Source organism: Bactrocera latifrons, unplaced genomic scaffold (genome assembly GCF_001853355.1).
Source record: "Bactrocera latifrons isolate USDA-ARS-PBARC rearing strain unplaced genomic scaffold, ASM185335v1 scaffold_117, whole genome shotgun sequence".
NCBI classification, from domain to species: domain Eukaryota; kingdom Metazoa; phylum Arthropoda; class Insecta; order Diptera; family Tephritidae; genus Bactrocera; species Bactrocera latifrons.
Genome location: NW_017534597.1, coordinates 705656 through 729785, shown reverse-complemented (window position 1 = coordinate 729785; position 24130 = coordinate 705656). Strand labels below are relative to the sequence as shown.

General features: G+C 35.9%; 2 protein-coding genes across 4 annotated transcripts in view; one reads left to right on the top strand and one right to left on the bottom strand.

The window, feature by feature from the left end:
• The window catches only part of LOC108977741 (inositol 1,4,5-trisphosphate receptor), a 31693-nt gene extending 13953 nt beyond the window's left edge, over positions 1-17740 (bottom strand). For both annotated transcript variants that reach the window (XM_018947605.1, XM_018947611.1), the window contains exons 1-2: positions 16786-17740; positions 842-1400 (exon numbers count right to left, since the gene is read on the bottom strand). In XM_018947605.1, the coding sequence (XP_018803150.1) occupies positions 842-942 (101 nt within the window). In that variant the 5' untranslated portion in view covers positions 943-1400; positions 16786-17740. The remainder of the gene's footprint in view (positions 1-841; positions 1401-16785) is intronic.
• Positions 8434-24130, top strand: part of LOC108977756 (glutamate [NMDA] receptor subunit 1) — a 25174-nt gene continuing 9477 nt past the window's right edge. The window contains exons 1-3 of one of the 2 annotated variants that reach the window (XM_018947624.1): positions 8434-8466; positions 18387-18622; positions 18727-18849. In XM_018947624.1, coding sequence (XP_018803169.1) covers positions 18455-18622; positions 18727-18849 — 291 coding nt within the window. In that variant the 5' untranslated portion in view covers positions 8434-8466; positions 18387-18454. Of the gene's footprint in view, positions 8467-18386; positions 18623-18726; positions 18850-24130 lie in introns of those variants that run through there. The other variant, XM_018947634.1, reaches the window with a different exon arrangement.

The window sequence follows — 24130 nt, the reverse complement described above, 5'->3', positions numbered from 1 at the left end:
GAAATAYGTYGCGCAAAAAGGTTTTGTCCTGACTCTCTAAGTGCTCGGAGACAACTGACAACTGAATACAGTCGATGCGCGCACGCTCCTAAGTACAGTCGCGGCGAAAGAAAATCCGATTACTTTCCAGACAAATCCTGTATCATTCACCAATATCTGGGTATTAGAAAGCTCTGCGTAAAGTGGGTGTTGAGCGAGCTCACTTTTTTCTAAAAAACAACGACGAGTTAATTCAGAGCAGTGTTTGGAGATGTTCAAGCATAATAAACCCGAATTTTCACATCAATATGTGACAATAGATGAAGCATGGCTCCATCATTTCACTCCGAAATCCAATCGATAGCCATCCGAGTGGACGGCACWCGATGAGCTCGCTCAAAGAGTGCAAACACGCAACAGTTTGGGTGGGCCAAGGTTATGGCATCTATATTTTGGGATACGCAAAGACTAACTTTTATTGACTACCTTGAAAAATTAAGAACTATTAACAACGGATATTATATTTAACGGCCTAATTAAAAGSAAAAGGAAGCCACTATTTCCTGTTCTCAGATCTCAAAAGAATACACGCTGTAGTAGCAATGGTATCGAAGAATTGGAAGGTTGTTGTTGTTGTTGTTGTAACGGCAGAATTCGGTCAGAATTGGAAGGTCATTCTCGAAGGGAGCTATGTTGAATAGAAAACCCAATTTTACCAAAATAAAAAAATCTGTTTTACTTTGGTAGATTTTTGGGGACTTTTCAATTGACCTGTTAGTAATGTATTAGTGATTAGCAAGTACATAAATATGTTTGTTTAATAAAAGTGGAAGATATATAAATTAATTATTCATTAACTTACCCGAGTGTGCTGAGAAAGCCGCAAACACTGCCCTCCGCATAAAGCGACACGATATCGCCCAAATGCAGGAAGCTTGCCGAGCCAATTATATTGTCACCCATTGTGTTGAAAGTGGGCGTGCCGGTGGGGTAGCTGCTAATGACAATGCTTAGAGCTCACTATGCCTCKCAAGCAAATGGAAATTACAATGCTCGAATATCCTGTCGCTTCTTCTTATTCTTTTGCTCGTAAAATATCACATATGAGTTCGCTAGCTTGTTGGTGTGACTGTGTATGGGTATGTGGGCCCAACGAAGGCGCAGCAAATGTGACAGAAACAATGGTAGGCGTAGAAGCGAGGAATTAGACGTAAGTTGTAGTRGAAGATATAGTTGATGCTGTAGCTGAGTTTTGATTGTAGTTGAAGAGTTGTCTACTATTATTTACTTATGAACACGTGTATGTTTTGAGCTTGTGTGTCTTTCCCAGTAGCAATATTATTTACAAGCAGCAGAATTCCTCGAGTTATAGCAATAACTGTTGCTGCAATCGGCTCAGCGTACTAAGTATGTAAACTTTGCTTTAGAAATTCAAATGTAAAGAGAGAAAAATCGCAAAGGTATCTTAAATTGGTGCTTGTAATAGTAGAAAATCTACATATATGTGTATGAAAGTGCAAGTAAAGTCTGTGAAACATAAGGAAATTATACTAAAAAGCTTTATATTACCAGATAAAAATGTGATTTTTAGAAGAGATGGAAACTTGGAAAAGGCAAAGCAGAGACTTCATAAAAAATATTCCACATTTTATTTTATTTTTTCTTTATTTTTATTCAAAAAATCGATAACCCATCAAATCACTCCGAAAGGATTGAAGACGGAAATCAATATATTATTCAATACTTTTCCTTAAATAGTTTTCATATTTTCAAATTTCAAGATATTTTTATTTGTATYAAATGGGTGAACRAGATCTCCTGYTATCAAATAAACAGTCAAGGCACTCGCCATTTGCTTCCCATATAACTGTTAACAAGTAACTGTTGACAAGGTCATGCCAGCAAGCGGGTATTACTTCTATGGATTCTTGTATCAGCATATCATGAGTTGATCTCCGCTCCGGAGAAGGAGGGATAAGTATGTATATATTTACAAATGAAATTATTTTTGAAACTTTCACTTGTCTGCCAAGTAAATGACGCGTGCTTTCTTCATAATGGATATACACACCTTCAAACATGCATAAGATTTCGCAGAGACGCGGCAAAATTCTCGCAACTAAAAGTAGGAGGAGAGACAATTTTATTTTGCGTATGTCAATCAAATTGGTGTTKAGAAAGGCAGAAGTCAGCAAGGTCATTTGTAGCAAACACATTACCATTATGAGAGAAGCTACGATGACAGACTGTATGTAGGATGTACCTACTGAGCACAGRCGATACGATAGATGGGCTAACAAAYATACATAATTAACTACCATTAGTTATGCATTAAATTATATTATGCACTTAATTATATTATTTTAATAAAGTCGGTCAAGAGGGTAAATGGAATACACATTTATATGACCTCATTCGACACAAAGCGAATTAGTTTTTAATAAAAAAAMYTWAAAAAAAAAGCTCTAACGGGTTTACTTTTTTTTTCCACTTGCCACAAACTAGCATAAACATAAAATATTCGTAAAATATTAGAACTCACAAATACACAGGTATATAGGATTGTTTTTAGGTCAAAGTGTAAGTGTGTATGTTGGAATTTCAAATGAAAGTAATGAAAGATTCACCGCTCTTTCATTACTTTCATTTGAAAGCAGATTTCTGAAGGATGCCTGGCAGACTTGCAGGAAGCAAACATAAAAGGGGGGCATATGCGGCGATGCTCGAGCTCGACTATACAAATAAATATTTAGGGAGAATGGTGAGCGGCTAAAAGAATGTTGGCACACGCCAAACTGGATAATTTTAGAGGCTGGTCGGCGATGTGAGCAAAGGAGACATACAGTCTAGGCAGCCTATCAAGCAGGTGCAGATACACTAACAACTGCTGCTGTCGGTTGCCACCCATATACATATACAAGAGATATATTGTTAAAATGTAATGCCATTTTAAAAGAATAAAGACAATATTAATGACAACRACGATGAGTAAACGGAGTGGCGCCGACTAACCGAATTTCATGCAGCATCCGAATAAGTGACACTCAACATGAAAATATGTAATAACCGAAGGAAAAAATTGCTATTTTATGGAACAATTAAATATATACATACATATTGGGTCTTTTCGAATTCGGTCATTAGATGTCGTGGCAGTCGAATATATCCAGTGCTATTAATCACATTGTGTCATACCATATAGTGTTGGAAAGGTGAAATTTTAAGCTTCATTTAACCTAAACAATATTAAATTCGGGGAAGTTGAAAAAAAGTTACAGCTCTTTAAAAATTAGTGAAAATAATGAAGAAATTTGCTATATTTTGAAAATTTTCTATAAAAAAGGGAAAAATGTCATTCAAGCCACCAATGAAATTTGTGAAGTTTACGATGGTGAAAGATGCACCKCGCTCTGGTTGATCTATCGTTGAAAAATTCGATGCAACTATGGAAAAGATTGACCAGGACCGTCACATTAGYAGCCATGACATCGCTAAGGAACTGCACATTCATCATCAAACGGTTTTGAACCATTTAAAAAAGGCTGTCGGCAAAAATAAGCTCGATGTTTGGGTACCACAGGAACTGTCTGTGAAAGATTTAAAAGACCGAAATAACATCTGCGATACTTTGCTGAAACAAAATGAAATTGATCSATTTCTGAAGCGAACGGTAATAGGAGACGAAAAATTGATCAAATACGACAATAATGATCATGGTCCAAGCGTGGGGAAGCTTAACATGGTCGCAAAGCCAGAATWGACGCCTCGAAAGGTTATGCTGAATGTTTGGAGGGATTTTAAAGGAATCATCCACTATGAGCTGCTGGAGCATTTGGTCGAGCGATTGATTCTACATTGTACTGTCAACAACTGATGAAATCGAAGCAAGCAATCGAAAAAAATGGCCAAAACTGATCAACAAAAAGGGCTTCGTTTTTCATCAGGACAATGCTAGACCACAAACATCTTTGACTACACCTTGCACTATCGGACTACCATTTGTTTCGGGCAACGCAGAACTCCCTTAATGGCGTAAAGAGACTKTAAGAAGAGCCTGTGAAAATTTCTTGTCGCAATTTTTCGCCGATAAACCAGAAAAGTTTTACACTGATGGAMTAATGTCKCTAGCGGAAAAGTTACAAAAAGTGGTCGACCAAAATGGTGATATTTGGATAAGTATGTATATATTTACAAATGAAATTCTTTYTGAAGCTTTCGCTTGTCTGTCAAGCACGTGCTCTTTTCTTAACGGATACACACACCTACGAAAAGACTTTTTCGACTACCAATATTTTTAGGGATCAAAATTTGTTTTGTTTCACTACCACTGAGATATATATTTTTTTTTATGCGGTCTATCCGTTTGTATATACACCATCTCAGGCCGTCGGTTTTTGAGATATCGAAATTTCTTTTCGTCCTTTTCTCTCCAAGAAGCTGCTCATTTGCCGGAACCACTGTTTTGGTCTTTGTGGGGAAAGCTTTTTTATTTGGCAAATTATCTTCACGAAATTTCGTACAGATCATTCAAGACAGCGTTACAATTTAGGAACAAACTGTTCAGCTTGTATTACTGTAACATATAGCTTTCATACAGACCGACTAACCAAATTCAAGTTTTTGTATGGAAAACTTTTACTTTTGACGAGATATCTTCAAAAAATTTGACAAGAAATTTTTTCTCAAGAGAACGCTACAATTAACCAACAAATTCTTCAAATCGTATATCTATAGCATATAGCTGCCATACAAACTGAACTCTCACTCACYTTTTGTATGAAAAACTTTTTCATTTGGGGAGATATTTCCAAGAAATTTGGCAACAATTATAGTGGAAATAAATGAGGCAATCTCCAATGAAATTATTTAGATCGGATGACTATAGCATATAGCTGCCAAACAAACTGGCCGATTAAAATTAAGTATTTGAATTTTTTTTTTTATTTGTGAAGTATATTTTAGCTTCCCTTTAACTTTAATTAACCATTTTTCTTCTCACTTATGTATTGTTCTCTTTGGTAAGATCGTGAWGTTTATTTACTTATTACTTGTATTATCGAAGATTTGCAATAAAATGTATATTTCTCGTTACTTCTATATATCTGGTACTGACTATGCATTTATGTAGTAAGTGTGGCTAATTCCAAAACAACATATGTCAGGGAAATAAAATATTTGCATTAAAAAGTCATAAAATAAATTTATTTCCAATTCAATTAAATTTGATTAACCATAAATTGACTTATAGTTTCAACACATACATATGTACATATTTCTTGCTCAATTATGCAAATATACATATACATATATGTATATGAATACACACATATTTACAGAGATACATTTCRAACAATATACAACACCAAGATTTGACGACCTGCATACGATTTTAGTGAGCCACGAAGATTTTTCACACGTACATACATATGTATATACATATGTATATACGCTCACTCCCTCACATATGCAAACCGATTTCACCTTTGATCATGAACGGGAATTTCATGGTATAATTTTTTTATTGGAAATTAATTGCTACTGATTGATTTATAGCACWTAACACGCTCGGAGATGCAATTTAGGACGAAATTTGATTTGGGATTGCTCCACACATACACATATACACTTATAAAATAATATATTTAGAGCACAGGCTCGTAAATTCGAGTTATACGCTTTTACATTATCCCTAGCTGACTTCCTGCAGAGCCAGAACTGTCTCAACATGCTTCTTGTTACCATATTTCACATCTTTTATGTTTTTTTATTGCAATTACATTGCTTTTTGTGGGAATTTTAAAATCCATATTTACACTCGAATTTTTATGTCATCATTCTAATTGGATTGTGAAAAATTTACCAGGTATATTAAATGATGCTGCTGTGTTGCTGCTCCACACGTTTGGCCCGACACGACGTTCGTTTCGTTTTGTGGAGCGTTGCGTTGAAATAAACAARTCTTCGACCGCAGAATCACAGTGGCAGCGGCCGAAAAATCTGACGCACTCATCAAAAGTAAGCAAGCAAACGATGCGCGAAAAAATTTTTTAATTGTGTTGTTTAAAAGAAAAAAATCATCGTTAAGCTACGTCTATACGCCGAACATTGAACTGACCCACTCACTCGCGCGCGAGCACCCTCTTAAGGTGTTTGTGTGTGTGTGCTTGCCTGTGACTATGTGAATAGCGGCGAGTGCAATAGGTGACGCGCGTCCGCTTCCGACTCGAACTGAAATGAAAATGAGAGCACGCAATCGAGCAACACAATTCGTTTGAAAACCAGCCAGCTAAAGCCACAGGAAAAGCTATGAAAAAGCGTTACGCGTGCACGTATTGAGCGCAAATCGTTTAGAATTTCACTCAAAAGTTCGAAAAGGCGCTTAGCACTATGCGCTCTTGCCACACTGACTTCCTGGCTGTATTTACCTAGAATGCAGTAAAAGCCTCGTAGCTTAGGGAATTGTTGGCTTATGTTCGTTTGCAGGGAGTTTAGTGTGCACTCAGTCGCCGACGGACGCATTTGCGCGCAAGAGTGAAAGCTCTTCGGGCCACTCCACTTAATGTAAGTAAACACTCTCACTCTCATTTTCATAAGTATGCGCATATCTTTRTATGTATGCGTAGCTGTTTGACTTTGGCACTGCTTTTTGGAAGTCCAAAAATTGCGTTCATATACACATACATACATACATATATCTATATAGCAACATTTTCAATACAAACATACATTTAGCTAATAATTAGCGGTCAATACTGTTGTGATTTCTTTTTGTGTTTGTTCTGTATTCTTACTTCCTTCTTTCSTTTTTTACTTTTGGTTTTTTGTTGTTCTCGAGGAATTTTAATGACTTCTATTTATTTACGAAAATGACCTAAAGTATAGTTGTTGCTTGTTTTTGTTGTGGCCTATGCGGCAGAGCATAAAGTGAGCTAATTTATTGTGGTTTCACACGTACTTGTGGTTTACCATGCAAATATACGATTTTCATTTGAATTTCGGCGTCATCGAATTTTTTATGGAAGTCTTTTATAGCAATTAGCATCTTTAAAGAATAATAAAAATAATAAAATTTAAGCACTTATATACATATGTACTTGTATAGCCGGACTTATTAGAGAAGAAAAATAAATAATATGCATTTTAAATCGCTTGAATGTTTTTTTTTTTAATATTATCCATTAAGTTCAATAAATTGCGACAAAAAAGTACCTGGAAATTATAAACAAAATGAAAAATATTTAATTATTCATCAAAACTTATTTTGTCGCCTTCAAAGTAATTCCCACCAGACGTAATACACTTATGCCAACGATTTTCCCAGTCCTCGAAACACTTTTCATAAGCACTCTTTCTCATGGCGGTCAGCTCCTTCAGCGAATTTTTTTTTATCTCTTCGATAGACTGAAAACGAGTTCCACGGAGCGGCAATTCCTGTTTGGGGAACAAGAAAAAATCACCAGTTGAAGAGGTCGAACGAGGTATGTCTTCGTACGCTTGATAACCGTAAGCCCTTTCCAGAATTTAATTATAATTTCCGGTTGCCTTTTTGTCCCAATGTACACCTTCACATGCGTTTGAAACAATTGCCGGAGCACTTTTTCCACTATGACTGAGGTATCGTCAAAACAAGCGCTTTGAACGCATCAAAATGAAACTTGTTTTAGTCGATTTGTGAGAGCTCGCCTTGACGTGTTGGTTTTCCCGATTTCTTGACAGATAACTGGCAAACAAATGTTTATTTACCACTCAGAATTTACTGCTCTAGTTCTTTTGTTTGACAGTCGACTGATGTTTACATTCAAATATTTTTTCTTTAAATAAATAGGTAGACTATTTAGTTTAACTCCATGAATTTATGTATTTCTCATTATAACCCTAGTATTTTGGAAATATAATGTGAAGCTCGTGCCACGACGGGTCACGTCACATTATAAGTATATGTAAATAGCCATTTTTATGTATACATACATGCTTTCATGTACAAACTCTTTCACATATACGAATTCATTAAAAAGCTCAAATGTTGCCGGCACAATGTAAACAATAAACAACGGAAACACAACACAACGTTGTCTTTATCCATCACACTTGTAGATACTTGTGCACAGCACGCTTATCAGCAGAAAGAGAAGCACGTGTGCARGAAATAACCACAGGGGGCTGACTAATCAGCTGATAGACGTTCGAGTGATAAGTGATACGAAGGCGTTGAACAGCTGTTGTCGGAAAACACAATTTCTGATAAAAGCGAAAGTAATTAAAGAGACAAAAATGTAGAGAGTAGACAAGTTTGGAGAAAAAAGCATTTTATTTAACAGAAAGCACGAAAAGCTGCTCAAATTCTGAGAGCTTTTCAGTTTACGAAAGCTAACAAGCACATAAAGCACAAGTTCAGGATGTTAAGGATTTTTGGTGCACATCGATGGGCATGTAAGGAATTCGCTTCAGTGGCATAGCGAAGTTGTTGGCGTAAACGTGTGCGGATGCGTAAGTGTTYTTTGATTGTAAAAGTGCTTTGAAAATTCTATCCTTTTGCAAATATTATCTACTCATAATAGTGATGGTGGTTGATGGTGCGAATGCATGTATATGTAATGATACATATTCGAAAAAATTGTGAAAATTACGAGTAGAACAAATTTGGAATAATTTGCATAAAGAATATGTATTAATTGTAATACATTTCACAAGCGAAAGTGAAGTGATGTGCAGCGAAGTGTCTATRAAAGCAAATCTTTTTCAATAAATAGGTATTTGGTGTAGCTACAAGCTTCATGTCTACACAAGTGCTACTAATCTTAATTAAGACAAATATTTTTGCAGCAAGTGAAAGGGAGATCAATTGAAAAATCCCATTTTTCTTTATAAAATAACAAAAATTAAACACACACACTTAAATATATATATTTATATATGTATGTATGTGGGTTCGACTGCGAAATATATGTGATAACGCGAGTTTGAAAAGCTAAAAGAGCAATTGATTTCAAATAAAGTGAAAGTTTTATCTAGCACAGAGTAACACACCCAAAAATATTTTCTATATCAAGCGACAGCGACATACAACTGTCACTGCCTCCAAACGCACTGATATATGTATATGTACAGATGTATGTATTTTACTATTACCTATTAGGATGCTAGAGTACGATGCTCTTTATGCCTACACATGCACAGACAAATCCATATGTACGTAGATATGTATGTATTTAACCTACATATACCACACTACGTGGGGGTGTAAACCAAAAACAAAGTGTTCATAAAYCTAAAATCTATTTGTGATAATAGGGTATGACGCGATTGAAACTCTGCCGGTACATTAGAATAGGGCGCCTGTTAAGGCCAGTTTTTGAAGAAAATGTATGGATATCAGTTACAGGTTTTCTAATCTAACAAATTTTAAAAATTTAAGAGATTTTATCATGCGGAATTTGAAACTAAAAACTTTTCCACTGTAACTTTTGTTAATCGGTAAGCCAAATATTTGATGAAAATACATTGTGACAAAGAAACATCCGGAAATTGTATTTAAATCCGCGGGTAGATAATATTTCAAAAAAAATTATTTTGCTAGGACTGTCCTTAATTACTATGTGAAATATGAGCGCGATCTGTCAATCAGTTGGTTTACAGGAGCTGCTTGCAATGGATGCTTTACAATGGATAAAGATATTGAACAAAGAACAGAAGTTGTCTCAAATTTTCAATTTATAAATAAATTTCGTGTGCGGGATCGTTATGAATGTTGGAAAACRCTTACGGTGATTCAGTTTTACCAAAAACACAAGCATACGAGTAGTAGGAAGCCTTCAAAGATGATTGTGACATCGTTCTGGGCGACCTTCGATCTCTTCAACTGATGAAAATATTAAAAGAGTTAAGGATATGTTGCTTGAAAATCGTCGGACCAGTGTTGTGAAAGCTGGCAAGAGAGTACGTACGAAAAAATTTKGTGGATATTTTGGGTATGAAACGCGTTCTTGCCTGACTCGTCAGGATAAAGCTGATTTTTTTTTTTTCAAAAGCACCGTAAACAGGTATTTTTTAACATGCTTGATCGTGCAAATTCGTTCCCACATTCATGGAGAGCATTTAATTGCCGATGAGACATGGGATTATGGATTTTATTGTAACCCCATTTCAGATGATTGAAGAGATAAAACAAAATTCGCAGGAGGAACTGAAAAGGCCATCCCTAAAAGTGCTTATGAAAAGTATTTCGATGACTGTAAAAATCGTTGGCGTAAGTGTATAACATCTGATGGGAATTACTTTGAAGGCGACAAAATAAGTATTGATGAATAATTAAATATTTGCGTTTTATTTACAATTTCCTGGTACTTTTTGGTTACAATATGTAACGAAGCACAATGCGCCGCTTCTGCAACCACTTTAATCACAGAATACATCCTCTCTTCAAACATAGCCTATGAATTCTTTATAGATGTAGAAACGACATTCAGCATAAAATAATTCAATGGGCTAATAGAAGCGGCAGTTTCTTTAAAAGTTCATTGTTTATTCAACGCTTTAAATAAGTACGCTCGAAAATAATACAAAATATGTGTGCAAGTGTGTGTGTGTGTGTTGTTCCAGCAACTCTTGCTTGCCAACAGCCTATAATTAAACGTCAACATTCCTGAGAACCGTCCACAGAAAATTGTGTGACAAAGGACACAGCCTACAGTCAATACAAACATACATACTTTCATACTATATATGGTATGTCAATATGTACTTACAATCTCAGCAAATTATAGTATAGTTGAATTGTGCTCAATCTAAGTACAACCGGCGATGACAGAGTCCTTAAAATAACTACAGACAGGAGCAGACAGAGAGTTTTGCTGTAAGAATAGAATTACGGGGGAGATGAAGTGTGTACCGGGAAATGAAGTATTCGCTAAAAMGAGGAATTTGTTAGAACCAGTGTCAGTAAGGGCATGCATTGGTTTATGCATGTTTTAGGAGAAACGTTGAGGATCTGAAGCGCACAGCAAAAGGAGTGAATGAAATAAATTTTGTTTGCATAATTGAGTCTGAAAGAGAAAAGTTTTATTGTACTTTGCGAATAATAGTTGTCGCCAGTGTGTTTGTACGAGTATATACATATGACKAAAAAGATAAATGTGGATATTTTAAGACAGTACCATAGACGCGTCAGTTCATTCGTGTAATATTTATGGAAAATCATGAATTATAGAAATTTCATTAAGTGACACGATAAAGTGGCTGATTTTTTTTTTTTTAATTTCGTTCTTTTGGTGCTGCGTTTTCATGTGTTAAAAAATGCATTTAATGTATTCTTTTGAATAAGGTCATTCATCATGGAGGAATTTCTACAAATTGTGTTTAAAATTCAAGTTATTTTACATGATTCATATRCCCAGGACAGGATTTATTAAGTTTGTCAAGAAGTTTATTAAACTTTGTAGGGAACGTCGGAGACGCTATAAAGTATATGAGTACACTGCGTCTATTATGTCACGTTTTAATTTGATACTGTCCAAGATATTACGCAAATGGACGTTATTCAGTAGTCGAAAAATCATTTCTCARATGAGATCAATTTCTGGCTTAATGACTTCGTCAACAAACAAAATTGTCGTTATTGGGGTGAGTCATATTCTCGTTCAAGAAACAGTCCCCGAAAACTGACCGTTTGTATTCTTTCGAAATAAGACAAGAAATACCGTTTTAAATAGCGAACATTACATTACGATTTTTACCGATTTTTTTCCCGTATTTCGATGAAATCGACTCGCGCGATCTTTATTTTTAACAAAACGGTTCGCCGCCTCGTGTTTTACGTCTAATCATGAACACATTCAGTGSAAAACTTGGCGACTCGTTTATTTTAAGAAATGTTTTAGTCAAATGAGAAGGAACAACACTGACGTTGAGCAATACCAAATCGTCAGGATCGGGAATGACCTCTCCGAGTCGATCGATACCAAACGAGGTTTCAGATAAGGCGACGCTCTTTCTTGTGACTCTKTCAATCTACTCTTGGAGAAAATAATTCGAGCTGTTGAACTTAATCGCGTAGTTACAATCTTCTATAAGAGTGTACAGCCTCAACATCCGCGTCGTTATTTCTAATTTCTCCAGACTGGAAGTAATACAAATGGGTCTGGTAATGAACGAGGTCAAGACAAAATATCTCATCAAACAAACATTCGTCACACTCGCGACTTGGCTCCCCACGTCACTATTGACGCCCATAACTTCGAAGTCGTAGATAATTTCGTCTATCTTGAAACCGATATTAACACTAACACCAAATTCAGCCTCGAAATCCAACCAAAAATAACTCTTGCCAACAGGAGCTACTTCGGACTGAATATTCAATTGAGAATTGAAGAAGACCAAAGACCAAAGACCAAACTCTATAAGTCACTTTTTATTCTCGTCTATATGGTGCAGAGGCGATGGACAATGACAACATCTGATGAATCGATGTTACACGTTTTAGAGAAAAGTTTTGGGGAAAATTTATGGTCCTTTGTACTTTGGCGACTATCGTAATCGATGGAACGATGAGCTATACGAGGTATACGACGACATTGATATAGTTCAACGATTTAAGAGACGTCGGCTATTTTGGCTATATTATGTCGTCCGTATGGAAGAAAACACTCCAGCTCTGAAAGTATTCGACGCAATATTCGCCGGGGGGAAACAGAGGAAGAGGAAGACCTTCACTTCGTTGGAAAGATCTGGTGGAGAAGGACCTGGCTGCCTGGTATCTCGAATTGGCGTCAACTCGGCCATAACCGCGTAAGCCGTGTCCACGCTATTAACGAAGAAAAGTAATATTATTTTCTTTGGCGGTAGGTTTACACCAATCAACCAGCAACGCTTTAGTAGCTCGAATACAATATTCAGCACTATAGCAATTAAATTCTTGTATTGAAAACATTTTTATTTGAAAAATTTGCCATATATTACAGTCCAAGGCAACAATGTAAACCCCAAACAAATGGTCCCCGTCGGACCACTATACCATTCAAATCTACAGAACAGCAGCTTCAATGATTCAACTACAGCATATACATATTTCTTTTTTTTTTATTGAAGATATTTATTTCAAAATAAGAGCATAAGTCAATTAACCGCAAAATAATCATTTAGTTGCCATCTCTGAATTGGGATTTACATATCTATGTATATAATCTCCGTATACCGACACACATGAACAGTTGCTCACACACAGTTATTTGTAATTGTAAATTTAATTGAGCTAAATATAGTCACAAAATCTTTACGATCATTAACAATATTAATTGATACTCGTGTCTAGAAATTAAACAAAGCTATGCGCCAGCACAACAACAACAAAACTGAAATTCTAATGCAACAATCACAATGGCAGTAACAACACAAAAAAARTTAATAAATAATAATGCTTCTGCCCACACTAATTTAACAATATGAATATGCATGCTTTAAGTAATGCCCGTTGGTACACAGTGTGCCGAGATACATAGGTGAAAATGCTAATCAAAACTTTATTAGAAATAAAAAAAATACTTTTGACTATTGTTAATGTATATTTACTTTTGAATTCTTAATTTAAAAAAAAAAAATCTATATAATCCTTGAAGGGGTGTATCTTGTGTGACTGCATAAAACAGGTGATTTTTGGGAATAAAAAAAATTAGCCAATTTATGAATTTTTTCAAAATGTTAATTATATTTGTGCACATTTAAAAAAAAACACACCGAAATCTTGAAAAGCAAAAATTAAATATTTTTCAAGACGGCGCTTAAAACTAGTCCAGAACTGTTGCACTGATCCCGGCCTTTTCCGTAGATGAAACTGAAAAACATAAGCTCTCTTAGAAGTTCTTTCAAAATTTGTTGAAATCACGTCGTTGAAAAAAAGTTGAATTTTAACTAAAAATTTTGGTCATTTTGGGACTACCAAAAATCGATTTCAGAATGGGATAGAAAAACTGGTAGCTGGTAATATAAGAATTATATACAGAACAAGCAGAAAAACCGAAAGGAATAAAATTTATTATTTTTCCCAGAATTTCTTTAATACCATATACCTCGCAAATTAACCGATATTTCCGGCAAAAAGTCAGTCAAGCGTACTTTGGTTCACGAATTTGACATCGGATTCTTGAAAATTTATAGTACGATTTTGATAAATTTTGGGCGCAAGACTATTTTTAGGGCTTTATTTGCGCAGAGTTCTTTCTGAATACATTGATGTTTTCCAGGTTTATATACTTCAAASTGAAAGAGTCAGATGGAATTTTGAATTGTGTTCTATAGGCCTGGTTCCGCYCATTTTCACACTGTAACATTAAAATGTCAGGATAATATCACATACATGAAAACGATTAAGCAGGCCCGAGATATGAATTTTCTTCGAAATATGGGCGTAGCCCCGCCCATTATCAAAATTTGACAACGGTTGCTTTATAGCCCTCATGGAACTTGGATGTCTCTGGTGTAGTATCTGGTGTAAAGGCATCGTCTTCGTTCCCTTGACTCCTTGTGGAGCATAGAACCTAAGTACAACCTATTGAAATATGGAAAACTCGTTTTTTTTTACTTTATAGAAATGTCATATTAAATATGGGCCTTAATTGGAGCGCCAACGCCGATAAATAAAGGCGTGCTACTCCACCATTAACAAACCGATCTGAGCTGTGAGCTGTGAGATACCGTACCGGCATTTGTACAAGTATATATAATATGTACATATGTATATATTGCTTTATGTGTTCATGTGCAAATTAATATGAACGCCTATACAACCGAGAAAATAAATAAATATATATACGGCTGTATAGATTATCATTTGCTGCATTTCAATGCTAAAAAGGAGTAGCTGTGTATATGTTAGTACGCTATCTGATGCACTTAAGAGCACGCAAGCTGTGCATCAATACTGAAATTAACATTACACACTAACGTGAACGAATATGCCTTACTTATAKGTATATGTATGTAAGCTTTGTAAGTGCAGTTGAATGCGGGTGGCCACCTCACGTTATGAGGATACTAAGATATGACAATGGTAGGAAATGCCCTATAATCATCGCGTGTATCACGCCATGCGCCTACAAAATTTGGTATCAGTTTTCGAAATTCGAACAAATCCAAGCAAGTTAAGGTGTACGTTTAAAGCTAATAGAATTTTACGATAATCGAAAAAATATTTAAAGAGTTTTTTTCGGCTTCRGYTCACCTTTGCCWCTATATTCGGCTGACTGATCTCTGTTACCCACTCTGAACRATAATTGACGATTCTCAAGCCCAATTCCTTTATTTTGTTGACGTATTGATTAGTTGACGTTGATGGCCGCTTTGGACGACCTCAACCAAGTGCCTTTTCCAGCATTTCTAATGTTTCAACAAGAGTCACATAATTTAATGTTACTTCTTTATTGAATAAATTCGCTTATCATAAAAATCGCCGAATGCACTCTATGTACTTCAGAAAGACAAGCGAAATTTAAATTAAAAAGTCTTCCTATTTTTACCCACACTATATGGAAAGCATTTTAATTTGATAATGCATCTTCAGATCACTTAGTTTTATCTAAGGCATCGTTAAAATTTCCGACAAAATTGTATAAATCGGACCACTATAGCATTGAGGTGCCATACAAACTGAACGATCAAGATGGACTTTATTATTTATTCTTTACTTGGGAGGCATATTAGCTCCCCAAAACGTTCAAAAAAATTAGAAATAAAAATAAAGTCAAAATTTCAAAAAAGCTTCAGAKCTTTAAGTTTAGAGATCTTCCGAAAGGTTCATCGTTTGAAAAAATTGTTCAGAGATTTTCCTAAAGTTGCCTAAATATAACACAGCCCAATGTACATTACTTACATATATAGTAATGTTTGCTTTTATTCGGGGTCTATTGATTATGACAATTTTTTGTTTCGTAACTCCTCAAGTTTTTAATCAAGGAATATTAGACAATGTTAAASTTGTTGCTACACAATTAAAGCAATAATACACGTTAGGCTAGCGTCGGCGCAGCCAAACAAAATAAAAAAGCAAACTGATTAAATTGAATGATTAATTTTGATATAAAAACAAAAGAGTGTTAATAATAGTTGAGACTTTTCACATTGGCATTTAAATACATACAAACAGCACAGCAACACAATGACAGTGGTTACCATAAGAATATGCATGATTTATTCGTTAGAAGTAATATGCTGTGCTATGCATGTCTATTAGGGTGCTCCTTAAAAATTAAGAGACTTATTACTTTTGCTCTCACCTTTAAARAAATCTTACTTGACATTTTATTCGCTTTAAACGATTAAGAGATGTGGGAAAAAGAACGTTATTTGTCAAATTTGACATGTTCTCTTTTCAGAACATGAAGATCCGCTCCGAGAATCTAAGATCCGGTTGAGACTACAAATTTTAAAAGGCCATTTCGGCTATGACTCGTACATATATAAKAAGCCTTTGGATTGTCCATTCAGGATTCCAACATCTAACGGCACGAAAATGTGTGGAATCAGAAAATGATGAATTATTTTCAAAAACGTTCACTAACGAAAACATGCTCTATTATTCTTCATCTGCTTTTGACCGAAGCATGACATGTTAAGGAACTTTTATTTCGTTTCCACGCGTCAATAATAAAGGCTAACTATGCTAATGTTTTTTAACAAATAATTAGAAAATATTGGAAATTTGTTTTATTCGTATGTCTTTTATTGAAAATAGCCAATCGCTATGAAAAAACAGCCGGTATTTATATAGAGAACCTACAATCTGGTAATTAATTTACATGCACATTCAATTGTACTTACAACTTATTTTATTTGAAGCTGCGGCCAATTTTCGAGCTTGGTTTGGAATGTTTATGGAATGCTTGTATTTCACATAYCACACTTTAGATACTTTTCACTTAATATTATGCATTTACATAACAGTAACTTGACTTGAAAACTTGGAATGTATGTTTTTTACCGGACAGATCTCACAAGCCACTTTTGCTATTTCATTTTTACATTTGACGCACAGAAGCTACGATAACAAAACAAAACAATGCAATTGATCAATGTTGTATTTGTTTTATTTTAAAAATAAACGCTCACCGAACGAATGGCGAAAAACAGCGAGGCAAATGACGAACGTGTGGCACATAAACAAAATAACAAATCTAGTTAGAGAAAAATAATTCCGTGAATATATGTTTGTCGTCGCCACATTATGGCTTTGTCGAAAAGTGACCCGGTYACGTTCCAGCTGACTTGCCGCTAACACACCCACTGCGTTCTCAGTAAGCGTTTTTCACTAGGCTTTACAGCATATATTTATATTTCATTTGTAGCTTTATGCGGTATTTCACAAAATATTTTCTATATAAATATACCGTATATATATGTATAATATATATTTGTATCTCTGATCGCCCTTTGAGGCTTGYTTAACACTTGTAGATTTTCTTTTACTTATGTATTTGCACTTTTATACACATGTACATATAACATATGTGTGCCAGTACCGTGCGAGCTGGCTTTTACGTATTCACTATACCACACACACACGCCCGCATGACTGCCATATAACTACTATGAATTTCATAGTTTAACTGTCGTTTTCACCGCAAATTTCTATTCACGCAATGAATTTCCGTAATCACCTAGCAAATAGGCATATTTTTACCACGAAAAAACGCGGAATTTTACCGGAAAATATCGAAATGAAAATTGTGCCGAGACGGCACAGCAAAATTCAACAAGTGGCTTAATGACGACGGAAAAGCAATTTGTCCAATCAGAATGTCACAGAATGGGTGAAGTGTCAAAAACATATGATCACAACAGTGCTCAATTTGTGTACTGAGAGCGACTTCGTGAGTGGATCGGATGAGTTAAACGCTACGCTGCTCTCTGCAAAAGGCGACGCCGTTGAATTACAGTGTTGTTTATACAATTGGGACGCTTCGGTTGTGTATGAATGCTTGTTGTCGGCAATAAAAATTATAGCATAAAGAGGCAATCTGATGCATTTACATACGTAAATATACATATGTATGCATATGTTTTTGAAAAAGAAATAAAGATAAAAATATATAAAATGCAATTATATAAATTGTAGTATTGAAATTTATATAAAAAAAATGTAAATATGCATATGACAAAAAAAAATGAGTATATTTATAAACAGCGAAAAATGCGATCACAAAATTAAAATGAAAACAATGAAGTGAAGAAAAAACTTAATACATAGTATCGTAATCGAATTTAGACAAAATAGCACAGATGTTTTATATATGTATATGAGGCAGTATAAGCGCATATTTGCTTAGTTGTATAATAAARGAAGATTCAAAGGAAATATAGAAAAATGTTTTTTTTATTGCACTTCGAGTACAGATATTTACAATGTTTTGGTTTTTTTACAGTATTTCCAGAAATGATTAAAAATTGAAATTCTTGGATATACTCATACGCTCGGCAACTTCCATCAAACATGCCTGTACTCAACGGCATAAATGTGGTGTATCTACTTATTTGTGGTATACATTTAGGAGTTATAGCGCAAAAGCACTTGCAGCACTCGGATAATCCCTCAACTTACAACATTGGCGGAGTGTTGGCGGATCCAGAAAGTGAGTCACACTTCCGCACAATAATATCGGTAAGTGGGGTCAAGTAGACGCCCAAATATCGTGATACACTTGTATACACAAAGTTATTAAACCGAAAAATTTTCATAAAAACATTTTGTATAAATTCTAACAGAATCTGAATTTCGACCAGCAATATGTGCCACGCAAGGTCACCTACTACGACAAGACAATACGCATGGATAAGAATCCAATAAAAACAGTATTTAATGTTTGCGATAAGCTGATCGAGAAGCGTGTAAGTAGAWTCGTCTTGTTTAATTTGAATTTTACATTTAATGCTATATACATATTTTTATTATAAACAGTAGTAGGTATGGCATATAACGCGTTCTTTACAAATTAAAGTTCCGGTTCGATAGCCTGATCCATTCTGTGATCGGTGCCATATGGATGTATCACTTCAAATTCACCAAGAATATTATATAAGAAAAAACAAMAATACATAATTATAACATAAACACCGAAACTGGGGCGAAAATAGAAGTCTGTGGTGAGAGCACCCAGTAAAATGGCAAACAAGCCAATTATAAGGAATATAGTGCAATTCTCGCCCATTACACCTTCACCAAATTCCTAAAAATAGCAAAAAGATTTAAATAATAATTAATAAATTTTAAATATTCTTGCGTAAATATTAAATATTTTTTTTTAGATTACCTTAATCATAAAGTCCTCATAAGTTAGAGTTTTATATAACAAAGTTGAGCCAACCGCAAGTAAAGAATCTTGAAAATGTTACCAAATAAATATACATATCTAAATAGATGTATGTATGTATGTTTTTAACTCACTGAATAGAGGTCCACCGAAGCAAGCCGCGAGTGCCATATTTTGATAGCCTTGTCGAGCCAAATATTGATTAGCAATCAAGTCACCAATGCTATTTGCCCAAGATAAGAGTGTGACACCAAAAAAGGAACTACTTAATCCAGTAAAGATGCTGAGCACTGCGAGCACATTGACGATCTCTGCACAGCAGATGCGCACAACAAATAGCGACCCAGCAACGCTGAGAATGGAGAAATACTGCGAAAAGAAAGAAAGAACTTACGGATTGTATTGGATATATAAATACGGATACCCTCGTAAGCTATGAAATTATATACTTATACAAACAACTCTCGCTTCATTTGACTTTAATCAGAACCTGCTGGCCTGGTTAAGTTATATGCTAAGCAATTATGGGAGGAATGTGCAATAATCTATCCTCTTTAAGGCGCAGAATTACTGTACTCCTGAGCTCCGTCAAATATCTCAGAGTTATCCTRGAAAATAAAAACTAAGCTGACGAAATCACATTGACGGCAGGGCTTCCAAAGTCTTTCGCATCTTAAACTCCTGATGAAAAATCAGTGGAGTTTATGAGCCCACATGCTCTATCGGCTCTACACAAGCGTCATCCGTTGCATAATAACATATGGTGCGGTGGTATGGTGGATGGCATTATCGAAAAAGTGTCTAACTGTTCTAACAGTTGCATCGGACTAGTTTGATGGKAATTACGGACGCAATGACACTGTTGTTTATCCTCAACATTCGGCCATTACTTATACTACGGAAATGGTATCGCACTCGAGCTTGTGAATGAACTTCAGCTAAAATTGCAATGCGACCGAGTAAAAAGGACCCCTCAGGTATTAAACACAGTGCTTTTATTCCCCAATCGAGAAGAATGGGTTTGTGATCGACATTTCGAACGGCGAAGTCGAYGGATTAAAGGAGGAAAAGGAACAGAACAATTCAGTTCAGGAGCTGACTATAAGCTACCCCAGACCAATCAACTTCCTTAAGGATTGTTTGAAGCAATGGATCAGAGAGAAACACCTCWGGTCTTGAAACACCAACAACAATGGGCATTACTTTGGAGTAGTGTTGACCGCGAACAGGCCAAAAGTTTCTATTTCTAGGCAGAAAGGAACTTAGTAATGTTGACCCCTATATCACTGGGCATCTACCTTTAAGATGCCACCTTCAGAAAATCCTCGAGATGATAGAATCGTATATGAGTTATCTGGATGAGCCCAATAGYTTATATTTCGAAAATCTTGCTAGAAGTCTGACAGAACTATTTATCTTTATAGTAACGTAATAAGTTACCTGATGATAAAGTGGCGTACGATTCGTGGTCGATTTAACAAACACTATACATGCTATTGGAAATGATATCAACATGGACCATACGAAAATGGGTAAATCAAATAGAGAATACTTGCTCACTAAAACGAAAATCAAATGTTCACATCAAAGCAAGACAAAAAGTAGTACATCACTTACGGGTAGCGTAGCAAATAAACGATGGCAATAAGACTATTTGTGCGGAGTTCAAGAGCCGCGACCAGCCGTGTCCTTGCTCACATTGATCGGTGATTGGTATGAATAYCTTGAGTATAGCCAATATCGGCAAACGCAATATAATAAAGCCTYTCGTCGACATTTTGGCTCCTTCCCATTCGCTTTCATCATATGGCTTGAGGCTTAAATAGAATTGTTGCCAAAGTGTTGGTAAGGTCGAATGCATTACATCTGTATATATAACACTTGGTTCACGACGATCCAAAAAAGATAACCGCTTTTGCTGCCGAATAACACCCTGTGTACGCAGGTCATTGAGGCGAATAAGTTCTGGACAAAAATCGTATAAATTGTTATACAGTAAATTATTCAATTTTCATAGTTTTTAGTGGGGCAGATGCTTTTGAAGTGCCGAGTTTTGTGGAGACTACAACTATCCTACTATGGATGACAATCAAAAAAGAATTGGCAACCGGAGTTGGTGATTAGCTGTAATTATCAGCTCCATTTTTACTACAGAATTAAAGAAACTATACTCAATATTACGGGGAAAGTTTGTCTGCTCAAACATAGTATCAAACGACGGAAATAGGGAGAGGACACAATAAAGTGGGTGAATTTTAGTYCCGGTGGTTTCACAATGAGCCTCTTGAAGGACTATGGGCGTCCTCAGATACCCACTACTACCAACGTACCTATGTACATTCCTAGATGCTTATAAAATAAGTTTTTTATTCCCTGAGCAGAGTGTATTAAGTGCCACGAAGTTTTTAACATCTTGGAAACGTCGTAGAGCATATGAAGTGTGCATATATACGATTCGGTCTTCCATTTAGATTCAACCTTACGGTARGCATGTGGATTTAMCACWGTCAAAGCCTCCAAGCCACTCATTATATGCAGATACCTAGTCGGCAGATAAAAGGTACTGCAATCCAGGTYTCATAAGATGGCTGTATACCATGATCGTAAGGCCTWTTGTCACTTATGGATCGGWTGCTTGAGCATCTAAGGCAACGCARTCTTCGGTAGGCCTTMAACTAYTGAAAGGATTGAGGCAGGTATTGCAGGACCGCACACCACACTATCTATACCAATGGGAGCTTTTCCGAGCATCTTTCCAGCTGARGTCTTTGTTATAAGTCAGTGTGCGGAACTCAATCTCCACCGCTTTTAATGGAGGAGTGTATAGGAAGGCTGAACCGCTTATCAATGTACAACCGGGTAACCTAATATGAGTGCCGTGTCATAAAGGGGTAGCCGGCAATGAGCGGACCGACGAACTAGCCCACTCCACGGCAACGTCCAGACTAATGGCGCCAGAACCATGCATTGCAGTGGGGTCCCACACTTTTAAGGAGCTGTTTCACATGGAGGTGAGAGTGAGATAAAAACAGCATTGGCAGYAGGAATGCGCCATGTCAAGCTGTTTCTTAGAGGGACACTTGGTAAGGTTTAAAGAAATGATTAACCTCCCGCGAGCCAAATTCCGCCTCCTTGTCGGGCTCTAAGCAGGGCACTGCAGGCTGAAGAAGCACTTGTCGAACATGGGCACAGTCTCTTGTGCAAACTGTCGGAACGAAAACTCCAAAACACCTGATTCTGGATCTTCGGCAGAGTCGAAATAAACTATTATTCTCTAGTTTTTGTTTCTACTTGGTAGGCGATAGCCTACTAATAGTAATCTACTTCATCAGCCACTTATATGATAATTTATTATTTGCATGAGTTACCCATATTGGAGAGTCTCTTCAAGGTATTCCTTCTGTACTGCAATACTACAAAGAAAAATATTAAAATGCATACATTATATGTATATACATATATATGGTGTTGACTTCTTAAAAACTTACTCTTTGTGGCGCGTCGYACTAGATATTGATCAAATATCACCACAAACAAGTAGCAAAAGTAAATGCAAAGTGTGACTAAAATACAAAAACAATACATAAATAAAATATATAAACATATGTAGGTAAATACATAACGATACTCACTCACACTATCAAGCAAGGATAGAGCATTATCTTTCTTAATTATAAAATCGATAACACAAATATCAAGTAGAAGGAAGAGCACATCGCGTAACAGTAAATAGGGTTGTGCCACAAATGGAAAATCATAAAAGATAACGCCAGCCACAATGAGGACCACAAAGAGTGCGGAGGCGAAAATATCTGCGTACAAACGATGCGTATTGCTDTCGAGATAAGCTAGGCTGCTGAATATATCGGGTGCGCCATTACCAAAAGCGACCAATGTGACGCCAGCGACATTCTCACTCATCCTCAACATGCGCGCGAGTACCGCTAAAGCAGGACAAAAACTGGTGGATAAACAACAAAATTTATTGAGATTTAATTGTATATGTTTTCTATAAACTTAAATGCGAAAACGTTTTTCTCTGTATTTTCAATGCATGCAACATGCATACGTGTCGATTAATGCATTCAACATTTTTTACTGCTGTTTTTAAAGCTTGCACCTATTGAGCTAATATTTCATCTGTCTTGTTTCTACGTTGGATGTATTTTTGTATAAAAATCCATGCAGACAAATCACAAAAACACGCTTTGCTCAATGAAAACTTAATACAACAGCTAAAAAGCTTAAATGTGATACACCACGGCGTATACGCAACTTTTATATCAACTCTATGTTAGCCTCTTTGGCATATATGTATGTAAATACATCTTTGCTTCATATAAACTTACAAAACATCTGCAGCAACACCGAAAATTATGAAATAAAGGCAGATAATTATGAGTAGTACGATGGATGTAACTGCGGMGCCCAAAGTGGTGGATATTCTCAATTTGCAAAAGATGATGTGTATGTAGTTGATCAAGTAGACATTAGTGTTGCAGGCAGTGGAATGGTCAATGTATTCACACCGCTCCTCCAGCGGCAATGTAAGCAGCGCGCTGCAACTTTGCTAATGCGGAAGAGGAGAGGAAAGGCAGAAAAATTAGCAACTATGAAGAGTTGAGCGGTTATACAGAATTCTGTGCGCACATTAGGGGTCTCCATCGCGAAGTGCTCATGTCGCTCAAAATGCGGCGAAGTTTGATTGATGGTGTTGAAGTTCTCATATAAAATCATGCTGCAGTTGTAATGACAAATGAGAAATGTTTTTCTTAATATTTTTTTACTATTTATTATATTATTTCGAAAAATGGCATTTCAAAAAAGAAAACAAAAAACGAAAATGCTCAGTGACGTGT